This window comes from Mytilus trossulus, chromosome 3, assembly GCF_036588685.1.
Source record: "Mytilus trossulus isolate FHL-02 chromosome 3, PNRI_Mtr1.1.1.hap1, whole genome shotgun sequence".
Taxonomy (NCBI): Eukaryota; Metazoa; Mollusca; class Bivalvia; order Mytilida; family Mytilidae; genus Mytilus; species Mytilus trossulus.
In genome coordinates this window covers 31,613,409-31,628,460 of record NC_086375.1, presented here as the reverse complement: position 1 = coordinate 31,628,460, position 15,052 = coordinate 31,613,409, and the positions used below count along the sequence as shown (strand labels likewise).

Here is a 15,052-nt window from a genome sequence, read left to right as displayed (position 1 = left end):
CTATGCATGGTTGCTGACATAAACCCTAAATATTCTTTCCTGGTGAAAACAAAAAAATATTCCAACTATTTTTTTTACCTTGAGAAACCAGTGGCTATCATGTTCATTCATTTTCTCTGGTTTACTCCGACTGATTTTCTCCAGTATATGTGGTGTTGTCATTAGACTTAATGATCTTGGTTTATTGTTGTCTGTCCTTGTATGTGTCAGTAATGACAAATGGGATATCCGAGAACCAGCTGCAATACGTAATGCACCTGTAGCCTCAGTCTCAGATACACAAGAGCCATCTAATAATGTCAGTGACTTTAATCTTCCTATGATTCTGAGACGAAGATTTTCTGGCTGAAAAATGACAAAATTTAGATTTAATTTAATAATGCATGATTTAGTACTTTAATTCATACTGCTTATTGTGGAATCACTATCTTTCGTGGTTTACCATTTTTTTGTGAATATACGTTAACTACAAATCAAAATGTTCAACACATTACCAATTTTCTTAGGGAAAGCCATGAAATCAAATACAAACTTACACACAATTTTTCCTCAATCTATAAAAATAAATAAATTTACAGTAATTGTTAACTATGATACTTAGGGTTGAGCATCACGAAGCCTAAAAGTATAGGTAATACTTGTAAATAAGAATATAGTTACTAATGAAATTTAGAAATTATTGCATGCATTTATTATTGCCATCTTTGAATGGACTTAAATATGAGATTAATAATTGTGATTTTAGGAAAATATGCATTCAGATATATGTATCAGATATAAGAATGCAATTCTTGGTATACTTATCCAATGTCATTATTCACAATAATATAACCCTCACAATAATTTTTGAATAAAAAAAGATATTTCCTTTCTCACCTTTTGCCAGTTATTATGTCTTGTGTCCAGTATCAGCAGGTTTGGCACATGTTTTCTAAGTATTGATAAATCTTCTCTTGTATTGCACAATTTATTCCAACTTAAATCTAAAAACTTTAACTTGTGGACATTCTGTAATGGAAAGATTACCTCTTTTAGCAATAAAACATAAAAATATTTAGATATAAAACAACACTCAGTGCAATTTAAGAGTCTTGAAAAGGTCATATATGGTTAAAATTATCTAAATTAAAACTTGTTTGACTAATATGGCAGATTGGGATTTAGGAAAGATTTTTTTTTTTACAAAAATTTTGATTTGAGTTCATTGAGATTGGGTTTCTTAATCACAATTTCGCATATATTTTTGTACTGCAATGCAAGGCTTTTCTGGTAATAAAAACCTACTCTCAAGATATAGCATTTGGTTTAAATTTTTTGTAGTTGTAAAAGTAGACACAATCATTAAGGAATTGTTTATGTCAAAATAAAAAGAAAGAAATATCTTTGATACATACCTTCAGACCATCCAAAGTACAAATTTTATTGAAACTAACATCTAAATACTCAATACACTGAAAAGACAAGATGACAATATATTATAGTGTATAAAATCATATATCACTAAAATATAATAGCATTTAATTTCATGAATTTAAATTTTTTAACCTGGATATGCATTATATTTTTAACGAACAATCCTTTAGTTCTCCATATCTAAATACAAAAAAACGTAATCACAAATACACCTCTGGTAAATTATTTACAATAATTTACAAGAATTTACCATTTGACTAAATATTGCTTTTTAATTTCTGTTATATCTTATGAACAATGAATGTCCCCTTTTGCAAATACATTTGAGTTTCAGCAGTGAAGATCCTATGCTGTCTCTTACATACTAAACATTAATATTAATTGTATCCTTTATGTTAAATGCTGTGTTTTAAAAAAACAGATTACAGTAATACTAGCCAAACATCATTAACCCTTCCTTCCATTATGAAGCCTTTTGATGCACCCCTCTTCTTTTACCTGAAATTGACCCTTGTATGGGGTACTGCAGTTGAAACATTTTCCCCATCTTAAAATCTATTTCAAACTTAATCAAATTTGAATACAAATTTTATTAACATAAAATATTTTTTATAACCATAGATAAAGCTTGTATTTACCATATTAGACAACTCATCCAGTTTGGTTAACTCGTTACCACTGACTACCAGACGCTTCAGGTTATGTAGGCTATGTATTGGTTTTAACTTTGACAATGCATTTCCATGGAGATTTAGTGATGTGATACTGGACATGCTATCTACTTTGGCAAGTTTCAGGACTAGTTCTTCTGTCAAGGCTATTAACCTATAATGTAGATAGTCTACAAAACTTATTTTCTATTTTGATTTGCAAGCATCAATCTAAGTTTGAAAGCTCAATATTAAGTTTTCTAGTGACATATATAGAACAAGAATCTTGTCTACATTTTAATGAATCAACAAAATTCATTTTCCTTCCATTTATAAACAAAGCAACATTTCAATCACTGTATTTAGCTATGTATAGGATAGTAGTTGATAAAATGCACCCCCATTACATTCCTCAAACTCATGATAAAAAAAAAAATTAAAATAGAAGAAAATAGAAATGTAAAAAAGAAAAAAGAAGAAATATTTCTATTATGACACAGAATCAATATCATGTTGTGTCTCAAATATATGGTTTTTCAGACTTTAATACAATATCAAATCCCCTCCCCAAATGTACTGATGGTAAGATTGATATTAATTTTACATTGCTCTTACTGAACCGAGGATCAGAATGTTCTACAACAAAGAAGGTAACCAGTCGAAAAAAAATTGAAACTTCTGAGTCAAAAGCTGGTAATGTAAAATAATCTTTAACACAGAATTGAATTAACAATAACATATCAATATTTTTTTACATATAAACTGACATCAAATTATTAATGTAACATCTCCTATAATTGTTTTTTAGATAAGACACAAATCAAATTGGATCACTTTATTTTGACTTGTCTATAGTACCTTGGTCTAGGTTTACATTGAGGTTCCATGTTTAAGACATCATCATCAGCTGACTTGTCATCATCCGCATGAGGTACTGCCGGTAACCGACATTCTCGATTGTCTAATAACATATCATTGAAGTAACTAAAAGGCGACTTGGATCTAAACTGTAACAAAAACAGAAACAAAATTAAGTTCAATAACATCAATGTTCTAATATGAAATCCTGTTCTGGTATGTTCCCTATCAAGTAAGTCATAAATAAAATACACCATTATCCAAATAGATTTTATTCACAAAATCTTCACAAATATTTCAAATGTTGTCATTTGATAAAACATGAATAACTGGAGATCTTTTTTTCTCGACAAAATAATTAAAGACATGCCATTGGTTACTGCAAATATAAACATAGGTAGACTGGTACTGTGTTCCACTTTGGGTACAATTTAAACAAAACACGACCTACTTATGGTAAAGTCTTCCATAAATCACCGGAGTCAGATAAACCACTTATGATTGTGACTATTAGTATTATCATCGTGTAATGTGTTTTCGTACTAATAATAATATAAGAACCCTGCTAATTTCAACTTGCTGGTTTGTAATTAAAACGGCAAAAAAAAACACATGACAGTCGTATGTCTTGAAGATCTGGTGTCTGACTTGCAAAAAACATATCTGGACTTTATTTTAACCCTTCAGAATATTTTTCCACAACTATTCTAGTGATACATATTTTTGATATTAAATAACTAGACGGACGCCAAGTGGTGAGAAAATCTTACTTGGCCCTTTGGGCCAGGTGAGCTAAAAATGGCTAAATAGGTCAGTTTTATTTAGCTGTATTTTATTTTTTCTGTGAAATGTTTTTATAAAATGTTTAGGTTGGTACCCAATAAAGGACTGAAAAGAGAGTTCACATCAAGGTTAACAAAGAAGGTATTCATAGTTCATGCATATGGAATAACCCCCTCACACTAAAATTTTCTATGTTCAGTGGACCGTGAAATTGAGGTGGGGCATGGAAAAAAGTCCAAAAGATTTTGTCTTACCTTAGTGACATATTCAAACTCTACCACATATTCTGGCAGTACAAGTCTGTTGTCAAATAAATACCACTCACATTGTCTGGCGCTACATTCACATAAAGTATCACCTTCTGAAATAGAATAAATAAATTATATGTAACTCCTCCTTATTAACTGTCAATCATAAAAAGAGGCAGTTCACTAGGAACATTAACAGAGCAATCCTTAAACTTCTTGTGAACATGAATGTTTGCCTAGTTACTTTTTCAACAGGAAGACATTTTTTTACAATATGTGTATGAACACTCTGCCACTCCTGAAAATATCTTGTACCTATAACTGGTGTGATCACACAAACCATTTTCAGAGGACATGAATCACTTGCTGTCACTAAATAAAATATAAATAGAAGTCATTTTTGTCGAGCCTTCGACTTTAGTCGAAAAAGCGAGACTAAGCGATCCTACATTCCGGCGTCAACAAATATTCACTCTGTGGTTAAAGTTTTTGAAATTTTAATAACTTTTTTAAACTATACTGGATTTCTACCAAACATGGACAGAAGCTTGTTTATGATCATAAGATAGTATCCAGAAGTAAATTTTGTAAAAAAGAAATTCCATTTTTTCCGTATTTTACTTATAAATAGACTTAGTTTTTTCTGCGGGGAAACATAACATTCACTTTGTGGTTACAGTTTTTAGAATTTCAATAACTTTCTTAAACTACCCTGGGTTTGTACCAAACTTGGACAGAAGCTTGTTTATGATCATAAGATAGTATCCAGAAGTAAATTTTGTAAAAATATAAATCCATTTTTTCCGTATTTTACTTTTAAATGGACTTAGTTTTTCTGCGGGGAAACATTACATTCACTCTGTGGTTAAAGTTTTTAAAATTTTAATAACTTTCTTAAACTATCCTGGGTGTGTACCAAACTTGAACAGAAGCTTATTTATGATCATAAAATAGTATCCAGAAGTAAATTTTGTAAAAAGATAACTCTGTTTTTTCTGTATTTTATTTTTAAATGGACTTAGATTTTCTTTAAAGTTAACATTACATACAGTTTGCAGTTAAAGTTTTCAAAACATTCATTAGATTTATTAACTATCCTAGAGTTTTACCAAACCTAGACAGAAGCTTCTTACAATCATAAGATGGTATTAAGAGGAAAATTTTATTGATTTTTTTCCTCATTTTTGTTGAGCCCGCGATTTACAGCAAAAGTAGGCGAGACACTGGGTTCCGCGGAACCCTTACAAATTTTTTTATGTGGTCAACCACAATAATTTTATGAGGGTCTGGAGGGGGGCATTCATTTATGTATTCTTTAATTATTTAGGTTTTTTTTCTCTCTTCTTTGTATGTTTGCCCATCATTCTTTATTTTTTTTATATATTAAAGCAATACATAGTTCTCTATTCTTTATTTTTATGGCTCATCTTTCCCTTTTCTAACTTTCTAGTAATCTGTAAAAAAAAATTTTGGTCCTGTCCAGCTATGGAGTTGGAGATAAACATAAAGGATGACACTGACCAAGGCTAAAGAAGGTATTCCTATGTGTGTCTAACAACAGCTAGATGCTTTCAGGCAACAGGATAAGACTCACCATTAGAAATACACATCTTCCTTGGTTTGAACACAGCATCTATTTTTGGATATGAACTTTTGCTTATTCTGGAAAAGAATTATAGATTTTGAGAAATTTGTCATATAAAACCGTATTTTTTGGTAAATAAAATCAAGGACTTAAAATTTGTGCACAATCTTAAACATGATTGTAGCCTGCAGAGCTATATCAGCTTTTCTTAGAAAAAATTTACTCAACGCTTTTTTGTGCATTTTTCCTTTGATCTTTTTTTGTGATAATTTTTCATATCATGCTACTGGCTTGGGATTGAAAATTATGGCTAGAAACTAAGAATACACGTGGCGTTGCTAATGAAATTGACAACGTTGTTGTAGGTAAAACAGCAATTAACAAATTATCATTGGTCAACTCAACCTCGATTGCTTTTCTCGCTTTTGCCGTACCGGCTTAAGTGAGAAAAGCAATTATTGTTGATAATCTATAAAGAACAAATGTTTGCTAGACTTGAAATGCTGAAAGCTTTTCTGTTTGTTCTGGTCAATGTAAGAGTGAGGCATTTCAAGGAATTATAATTAGGTGCATGTTTATCTATTCAAGTTAAACATTTGTTATTGGTTAACAAAACTAAAATGAATATGGTCTTTTTTTGAATTTGTGGATCGTAAAATACTCCAGCAAACTAAAAGTTCTGATTCCATGTATGACAGTCAAATTTTGAAGCATAAAACAAAAATTGAGAATGTACAGGGATATTAGAAAATTATAACATTATTTTCACCAATTTTTTCACCTTAAAGTTTGTAAAAATTAACTTACTGTCTATCATCTAAAGCTTTGACACTTTTACCAAGATAAACTTTAGATATAACCAACTGACCTGAAAATATTTAAAGAAATAATTAGATCATTTTCATTCCATCTATGTTTTTTCTAGCTTTAATAGTGTTTTTCTTTTTCATTTTTTTTGTGTCATATTCTTTGGTTTAATTCTATCCTCCATATCAAATTTAGATGAAATTTATCAATGTTGTCCCTGAAAAACTATAAAATCAAATGCAAAAAAAAATCCCCCCAAAAAACACCAAATATACATCCCATTTCATTTCACAACAATTTCAACACAGGATTTATGGTTGCCATCATTTAGGTAGATGTTAAGCTTAAAAAGAGTTTTTTTAAAACAGCAAAAGAGATTAGGATTTTTGAGTATTTACTTACCATATCTAAATGGACATGAATCACTATAGTCTGAATTCTTGCCATTTTTGGTTAAATGTTCTATCCTATGTCTATCAGCTAAACTCAAACTATTACTAAGAGAAACAGCACCATCTCTTCCCAAATCCTGAAAAAGTACACAATGTATCAGCACACAGGAAGTAGCTGATAATTCAAAAGAGCTCAAATATTACAAGTCATCACTATTTAGTTGCTGACCAAATAATAAAGACATTCTGTTCAAAACTTTCTGAGAAAAGTGTGATCAAAATATTTTTAGACAAACTGATGGGCAGACAAGGTAATTGCAATATAACCTCAACTCCAACACTAGGGTATAGTTAAAAAAAATAAACGTAAAAAAGTATAATAAAATCTGTTAGGAATTTTTGAAAATCATCTTACACTGTATGTTTGAGCCTCTAGGAAACCTTCCTCTAACAAATGTCCTGGTTCATTAGCACCATTAGATAACTGGGGGTCCTGCATCCAAAATAAATATTCTAATAACTTTCTGTAGCCTGTATTTCTGAAAATATAGGATATATCTAGCTATTGTAGAATTTATCATTTAATTTAATACAGATGACTTTTAAAAATATAATAAATTGTATTTTCCATGCTTTAATATATGAGTATTTAGACCCCTCTACAACGAAATTTGTTTTACATGCACACATATAAAAATTGCTGTTTTATCCAACACAATCATAGGCTTGAACGTTGTATTCAATTTAGACTTGTTTATATGAGTTCATATTATATGCCTTTGTAGCCAGTTCTCCTGAAGCATTATTGCCAAATTAACTCATTAAAAGCAATAGTCAAATTTAATTCAAACCTGTTTGACACATAATGACATGAACAAAAAACTGAGTGAACAATACTTATCACTTGTTTCTTGCAGAATTGTTTTACTTGTCTCAATTTCTATGATACTGAGATTCAATTTATTGCTAGTAGAGGATTGAGCACTCACAAACAGGTTTAGCCCGCAAAGTTCTATATGAGCCTGTCCTAAGTCAGTAGCCTGTAATTTACATATTTAGTGGTTGTCATTGGTTACTGTACTACAAATTTTGTGTTTGTGTATTGTTTTGTAAATATATCAGGCCAACATTTTTTGTTTGAATTATTTCACATTTTATAATGATATGGCTTTTCATAGCTGACTGTACAGTATAGGTTGAAGGCTAAACAGTTACCTTAGATGCTTTATTCTACACCATTTGGACTCTAGTTAGATGTTAAAAGTTGTCTCAAAGGCAATAACACCACATCTCCATTTTTTTTTTATCAGAAAGAATAACTAAATGAATCTTCATGATATTTAACATATACACACCTGTTACATGGATAGTATTCTCCATCAGGATCATCCACGATGGAAGACAAGATATCGTCAAACCGTGTCCGTAACATCCTGTTATGTATCCGTATAATTCTGTGGATTTTGATTCCCGATACATTGTGATCCTTATAATCACTAGCACAAAATCTGGACAGCACCAAATCATGACATGAGGAAAACCTGGTAAGAGATATCATGATTATCAGTCGCCCATAGATAAATTATTGGTGATATTAAACATAAACTTAAAGTTTTTTAAATTTCATAGTACATGTATTTACATCTGCCTTCTTGCCCTCCAAAGTTTTAGCTTGAGTCTGATAATTTGTATGTTAGCTGCTGGATCTTAAGCTCACGAGATTAGATATTCAATATTTTTCTAGATAAGTTTTCATGTAAAAGAATTCAAGAAATTTCAAAGTAGTTTTTCATGAAAACAATAACCTACTTTATTTTACAGCTGTATAAGATGATACAGCAATGAAATTGAGAAAATGTTAACGAAACAGGTAGGTTTGATGAACCTTTAAATTAGGTTATGATGAAATTATTGTGAATTCATTCCACAGAACGTTTTATCACAAAAAATTAAGCAGCCTAAGTCATGTAAGTAGAGCAAACAGATTGTTGTAATCTTTAAAAGCTAGATTATTTTCATTTTCCCCTTACCAAATATCTGTAGGTGAACCCTCTTCAAAGCGGACATTTCCTCCAGATTCTAGTTCTATTAACATTCTATTAACAATTACATCAGCACTTTTCTTTATTCTAGCAGCAGCCTCATTATAATAACACTCAATTCTATAATAATAAATTAAAACATTATCAAAAAGCATACAAAACTTTTTACTGAATCCATTTATACCATTATAACAAATATGCTGTACTATAATTTTTTAAACATATAATAAACTTCTAGTTGTCGTTAGTCTTCTATGTTTTTTTCTAATTTAGGTTCATTTGTATGATTTGTATGCTTCCATTTCCCTGAACTAGTATCCATTATTGTTCAGCTGCTCTCCATATGGAGGATTTTTCTTGCTGCGTTGAAGACCCATTGGTGGCCCCTGGCTGTTTTCTACTATTTGGTTAGGTTTTTGTCTTTTTGATACATTCCCCATTTTGATTCTCTTTTTTTCTATTCTGAACAACTTAACTTTCCTAGTTGTTTCCTTTCTGATTTTAGTCATTATTCCCATTTTATAATTGATTAGTTGTTTTTTGCTTTATGTTATGTAGTAAAAATTTCATTCATATCTAGGATAAAAACAAATTGATAAAAATTAATTGGTGGATTTTGCAAAGTGTGTCAACAAGAATGAAGGGTAACGCATAGCTCTAAGATACTAGATAATAGTATTCAAAAAGTTGCATGAGAGCAGGCCACGTCTCGTACAAATACATTAAATATCTTCATTCCTATACTGCCCTCAATTATTACCTGTCATGTTTATTTCTTAAGCTTTTGTCATTGTTGATTGAAATTTTTTAAAGGGGTGCTTTTTTTGTAAGCAGAGAGTAATTCAGTCTAATACAGTAATTAAAATACTCACTCATGGCACTTCCTTTCCCATTTTCTTATCCTTTCCTTTAGACATGTATGTTTAGCTACAAAACCACCTGTTTCCTCTAATTTCTGGGCTTTGGCCTGCAAAGTATATAAAAAGGCATACATAGTTCCTTTGTACACAACTTTTCAAATGATAAGATATTTTTTGTAGTAATAGCATAATGATATGCATATTCATTTTTTTCGCAAAAGGAGAAATCTAAATGATTCTTATAAACAGATGCCAACATGAACAAAGTGATTTATGAAACAAAATGGCACCTTAAAATAATAAAAAGAGGCTCTCAAGAGCCTGAATCGCTCACCTTAATTCTTTTGGTTAAATCTCTCATCAATGATTATTTTGGCTTTTCAATTTATTTAAATGTATTTTGGATCGTCCTATTTTCTTCAAAAGCCAAAAAAAATAATCATTTTCTCCTATGTTCTATTTTAGCCATAGTAGCTATGTTTCTTGACATACAAGGAAATAAAATATAAAATTTATACTAAATACTCTGAAACTCATTTAGCCTAAGTTTGGCTGAAATTGATACAGCAGTTTCAAAGGAGAAGATTTTTTAAAGTAAGTCAACATGATGAACAAATTGCGAAAAAAGTCCTTAAAGGGCAATAACTCCTTAAGGGGTCAATTGACAATTTTGGTCAAATTGACTTAATTGAAGATCTTACATTGCTGAACATCATTGCTGTTTACAGTTTATTTCTATCTATAATTATATTCAAGATAATAAACAACTAGAGGCTCTAAAGAGCCTGTGTCGCTCACCTTGGTCTATGTGAATATTAAACAAAGGAAGCAGATTGAAAATTGACTACAAAGGTCAATAACTCCTACAGGGGTCAATTGACCATTTCGTTCATGTTGACTTATTTGTAGATCTTACTTTGCTGAACATTATTGCTGTTTACAGTTTACCTATATCTATAATAATATTCAATATAATAACCAAAAACAGCAAAATTTCCTTAAAATTACCAATTCAGGGGCCGCAACCCAAAAACAGGTTGTCCAATTCATCTGAAAATTTCAGGGCAGATAGATCTTGACCTGATTAACAATTTTACTTCATGTCAGATTTTCTCTAAATTATTTGGTTTTTGAGTTATAAGCCAAAAACTGCATTTTACCCCTATGTTCTATTTTTAGCCGTGGCGGCCATCTTGGTTTGATGGCCAGGTCACCAGACACATTTTTTAAACAAGAAACCCCAAAGATGATTGTGGCCAAGTTTGGATCTTTTTGGCACAGCAGTTTCAGAGAAGAAGATTTTAGTAAAAGATATATAAAATTTACGAAAAATGGTTAAAAATTGACTTTAAAGGGCAATAACTCCTAAAGAGGTCAACTAACCATTTTGGTCAAATTGACTTATTTGTAAATCTGACCTTGCTGAACATTATTGCTGTTTACAGTTTACCTATATCTATAATAATATTCAATATAATAACCAAAAACAGCAAAATTTCCTTAAAATTACCAATTCAGGGGCCGCAACCCAAAAACAGGTTGTCCAATTCATCTGAAAATTTCAGGGCAGATAGATCTTCACCTGATTAACAATTTTACCGATGTCAGATTTGCTCTAAATGCTTTGGTTTTTAAGTTATAAGCCAAAAACTGCATTTTACCCCTATGTTCTATTTATAGCCATGGCGGTCATCTTGGTTAGTTGGCGGGGTCACCGGACACAATTTTTAAACTAGATACCCCCAATGATGATTGTGGCCAAGTTTCAAATAATTTGGCCCAGCAGTTTCAGAGGAGAACATTTTTCTAAAAGATTACTAAGATTTACGAAAAATGGTTAAAAATTGACTATAAAGGGCAATAACTCCTAAAGTGGTCAACTGATCATTTTGGTCATGATGACTTATTTGTAGATCTTACTTTGCTGAACATTATTGCTTTTTACAGTTTATCTCTATCTGAAATAATATTCAAGATAATAACCAAAAACAACAAAATTTCCTTAAAATTACCAATTCAGGGGCAGCAACCTAACAACGGAATGTCAGATTCATCTGAAAATTTCAGGGCAGATAGATCTTAACCTGATTAACAATATTACCCCATGTCAGATTTGCCCTAAATGTTTTGGTTTTTGAGTTATAAGCCAAAAACTGCATTTTACCCCTATGTTCTATTTATAGCCATGGCGGCCATCTTGGTTAGTTGGCGGGGTCACCGGACACAATTTTTAAACTAGATACCCCAATGATGATTGTGGCCAAGTTTGGTTAAATTTGGCCTAGTAGTTTCAGAGGAGAAGATTTTTGTAAAAGTTAACGCAGGTTGACGACGCCGGACGCCAAGTGATGAGAAAAGCTCACTTGGCCCTTTGGGCCAGGTGAGCTAAAAACAGCAAAATTTCCTTAAAATTATCAATTCAGGGGCAGCAACCCAACAACAGGTTGTCTGATTCATCTGAAAATTTCAGGGCAGAAACATTGTAGATCTTGACCTGATAAACAATATAACCCCAGGTCAGATTTGCTCTAAATGCTTGGGTTTTTGAGTTATAAGACCAAAAACTGCATTTGACCCCTATGTTCTATTTTTAGCAATGGCGACCATGTTTGTTGATAGATCATAACTTCGGATACAATTTACAAACTAGATACCCTAAGGAACATTCAGTTAAAGTTTGGAAGTATTTTGCCCAGTAGTTTCAGAGGAGAAGAATTTTGTAAAAGATTTTCAAGATTTACGAAAAATGGTTAAAAATTGACTATAAAGGGCAATAACTCCTAAAGGGGTCAACTGACCATTTCCGTCATGTTGACTTATTTGTAAATCTTACTTTGCTGAATATTATTCCTGTTTACAGTTTATCTCTATCTATAATAATATTCAAGATAATAACCAAAAATAGCAAAATTTCCTTAAAATTACCAATTCAGGGGCAGCAACCCAACAACGGGTTGTCTGATTCATCAGAAAATTTCAGGGCACATAGATCTTGACCTGATAAACAATATAATCCCCATGTCAGATTTGCTCTAAATGCTTTGGTTTTTGAGTTATAAGCCAAAAACTGCATTTGACCCCTATGTTCTATTTTTAGCAATGGCGACCATGTTTGTTGATAGATCAAAACTTCGGATACAATTTATAAATTAAATACCCTAAGGAACATTCAATTAAAGTTTGAAAGTATTTGGCCCAGTAGTTTCAGAGGAGAAGATTCTTGAAATAGTTTACGACGACAGACGACGGACGACAGACGACAGACGACAGAGAACGACGGACGCCAAGTGATGGCATAAGCTCACTTGTCCCTTCGGGACAGGTGAGCTAAAAAATAGATTTCAATGCATGTAAATACTGATAGAAATCAAAATATTTTTACATTCGTGTCAATAATATTGAGAATTTCATTCATCATATCAATAAAACAACTGATAACATGACTGATATTGAGAATTAAACTAATAAAAAGTCCTGCAAATAAAATAAATTATGTTATTGTTTACTAAGAAAAAAAAAAAATTCCTCCTAAACTGAACCCCTTTATTCAGAGTGAAACAAGAACTATTTTTACATGTCTATATAACAAGGGTGTTTAAGCTCTTCATCTGTCAAAAATAAGGCTAAAATCAGAGACTTTATCAAATAAAAGAATATAAATTGTCAAGATATTGCATTTTATCATTACTTAATGGAAGCTTAAATTGATTAATATTGGAGCATGTCGTACAATTTCAAATTTTTGTTGAAATTGTTTAAAATAAATTGCAACAGAAAAGTGTCATTTATGTATCACAATTGATACTGAAATAAAGTTCAGTCAAATGTGACATATAGGTCACAATGACCAATTTGTTACTTTTGGTTTCAGCTGAATGGCATTTTGAAATGTCATTTATAAATATTCCTGAGTATATGAAAATATTGTCCTAAGGCCACACCAATTTGATTCCTTGTTCGACGGACCCGCCCTCACCTATTTTTTTCAAAACAGATTTTTTTAATTTTTATTATATTCCCACTTTCCGCATTCGGAAATGAAATCATGTCCATTTCCCGCACCGTTTTTTTGTAAATATTATATAAAGATCTCAACATTTGTTTTTTTTAAATCACAGTCTAGCCTTTATATAACGATTTTAAACCTATCAGCACCCCACAACACTGTAAATATCTGCGAGAATATTTTTTTCAGCATGAAACCAATTTATTCCAAGCGGGAGTGCTCTGATATAAATAGAAATACCAGTACAGAACAAAATGTTGGTTTCTTGTGTTGTTAAAATAAAGTACAAAGAACTTCTGAAGGATTTGCCTTCAACTGTTATTATAATGTATGGTTACGGTCATACCCGCTGCAGGTTTGTGCACCCGTCATGGTTGATTCAGGGACCTGTCGTTCAGCAGTTATCGTTTGTTGATGTGGTTCATTGGTATTTTCCTGTTTAGAAATATAATTTAGATCGTTGGTTTTCCTGTTCGAATTGTGTACAATACTAAGTTGTGGTCCCTTATAGCTTGCTGGTTGGTCTTGATCAAAGCTCTGTGTAAAAGGCCGTACTTTGACCTATGTTTGTTATTATCAGGTTGGGACCAACCCTCCCTCAGACAAGGGCCTTGAAGGAGTCATTTTACTTTACCAGTTGTAGTAAAGAAAATAGAAAAACTAAGGATGTGTACCGTGCTACTATACAAAACCTTTTGACAACTTAGAATTTTTTACTCAAAAAGAGGAGAAATACATTATATTTTAAACAACTTTTCTAAAAGAGGGAGGGTCCACTTATTTTGAATAATATTAAACTGTTAAAGTAAATGTGTTAACATATGGTTAAAGTCCAGGAATATTACAAAATTCTTGGACATGTTTTGACCATTTAATACCAAATATTATAGTTCTTTGGGAAAATATAAGCCCTTTTGTACTTAAAGTGTTTTTACAAAAAAAATATATTATTTTTTACCCCTCATAAAAGGGATATTCATAACATTAAGGGGTTGTTCTGAACCTGATTATGACTTGGATGGAGAATTGTCTCATTGTCAGTCACACAAACATAGACCAGATTTAATTATTCAATTATTTCTTGATGAACAGGGAAAAAATACTTCATAAATTAAAGAAATGTCAAGGTACAAGTGATAAATCAAGTTTTAATATAGTCAAAACCTACTATTTTATGTTTTCTAAAAAAAATTATAATCGCTCACCTTTACTTTTTAAGCTTCCCCTAAAAAATTTGCAAATTAAATATTTTTTTATTAAAATTTTCAAATCGCTCGCTCGCCCCAATTTTTGGAGTCCAAAAATCCGTAGAACAAGAAATTAAATTGGTGTGGCCTAAACACAACTTAACCAAGACACTGTATCATGAAATTTAGGTCACAGTGATCCAACCCTTGCTAAAGTGATA

At 31.3% G+C, this 15,052-nt stretch overlaps 1 protein-coding gene across 8 annotated transcripts in view; it reads right to left on the bottom strand.

Moving 5' to 3' along the window:
- LOC134711239 (leucine-rich repeat-containing protein 9-like) overlaps window positions 1-15,052 on the bottom strand; it is a 47,121-nt gene that overhangs the window by 16,666 nt on the left and 15,403 nt on the right. For all 8 annotated transcript variants that reach the window (XM_063571724.1, XM_063571728.1, XM_063571730.1 and 5 more), the window contains 13 exons: window positions 9,651-9,745; window positions 8,767-8,898; window positions 8,092-8,277; window positions 7,152-7,275; window positions 6,747-6,873; window positions 6,345-6,405; window positions 5,547-5,614; window positions 3,959-4,065; window positions 2,922-3,070; window positions 2,052-2,238; window positions 1,395-1,451; window positions 877-1,008; window positions 79-345 (listed from right to left, as the gene is read on the bottom strand). In XM_063571724.1, coding sequence (XP_063427794.1) covers window positions 79-345; window positions 877-1,008; window positions 1,395-1,451; window positions 2,052-2,238; window positions 2,922-3,070; window positions 3,959-4,065; window positions 5,547-5,614; window positions 6,345-6,405; window positions 6,747-6,873; window positions 7,152-7,275; window positions 8,092-8,277; window positions 8,767-8,898; window positions 9,651-9,745 — 1,692 coding nt within the window. The remainder of the gene's footprint in view (window positions 1-78; window positions 346-876; window positions 1,009-1,394; window positions 1,452-2,051; window positions 2,239-2,921; window positions 3,071-3,958; window positions 4,066-5,546; window positions 5,615-6,344; window positions 6,406-6,746; window positions 6,874-7,151; window positions 7,276-8,091; window positions 8,278-8,766; window positions 8,899-9,650; window positions 9,746-15,052) is intronic.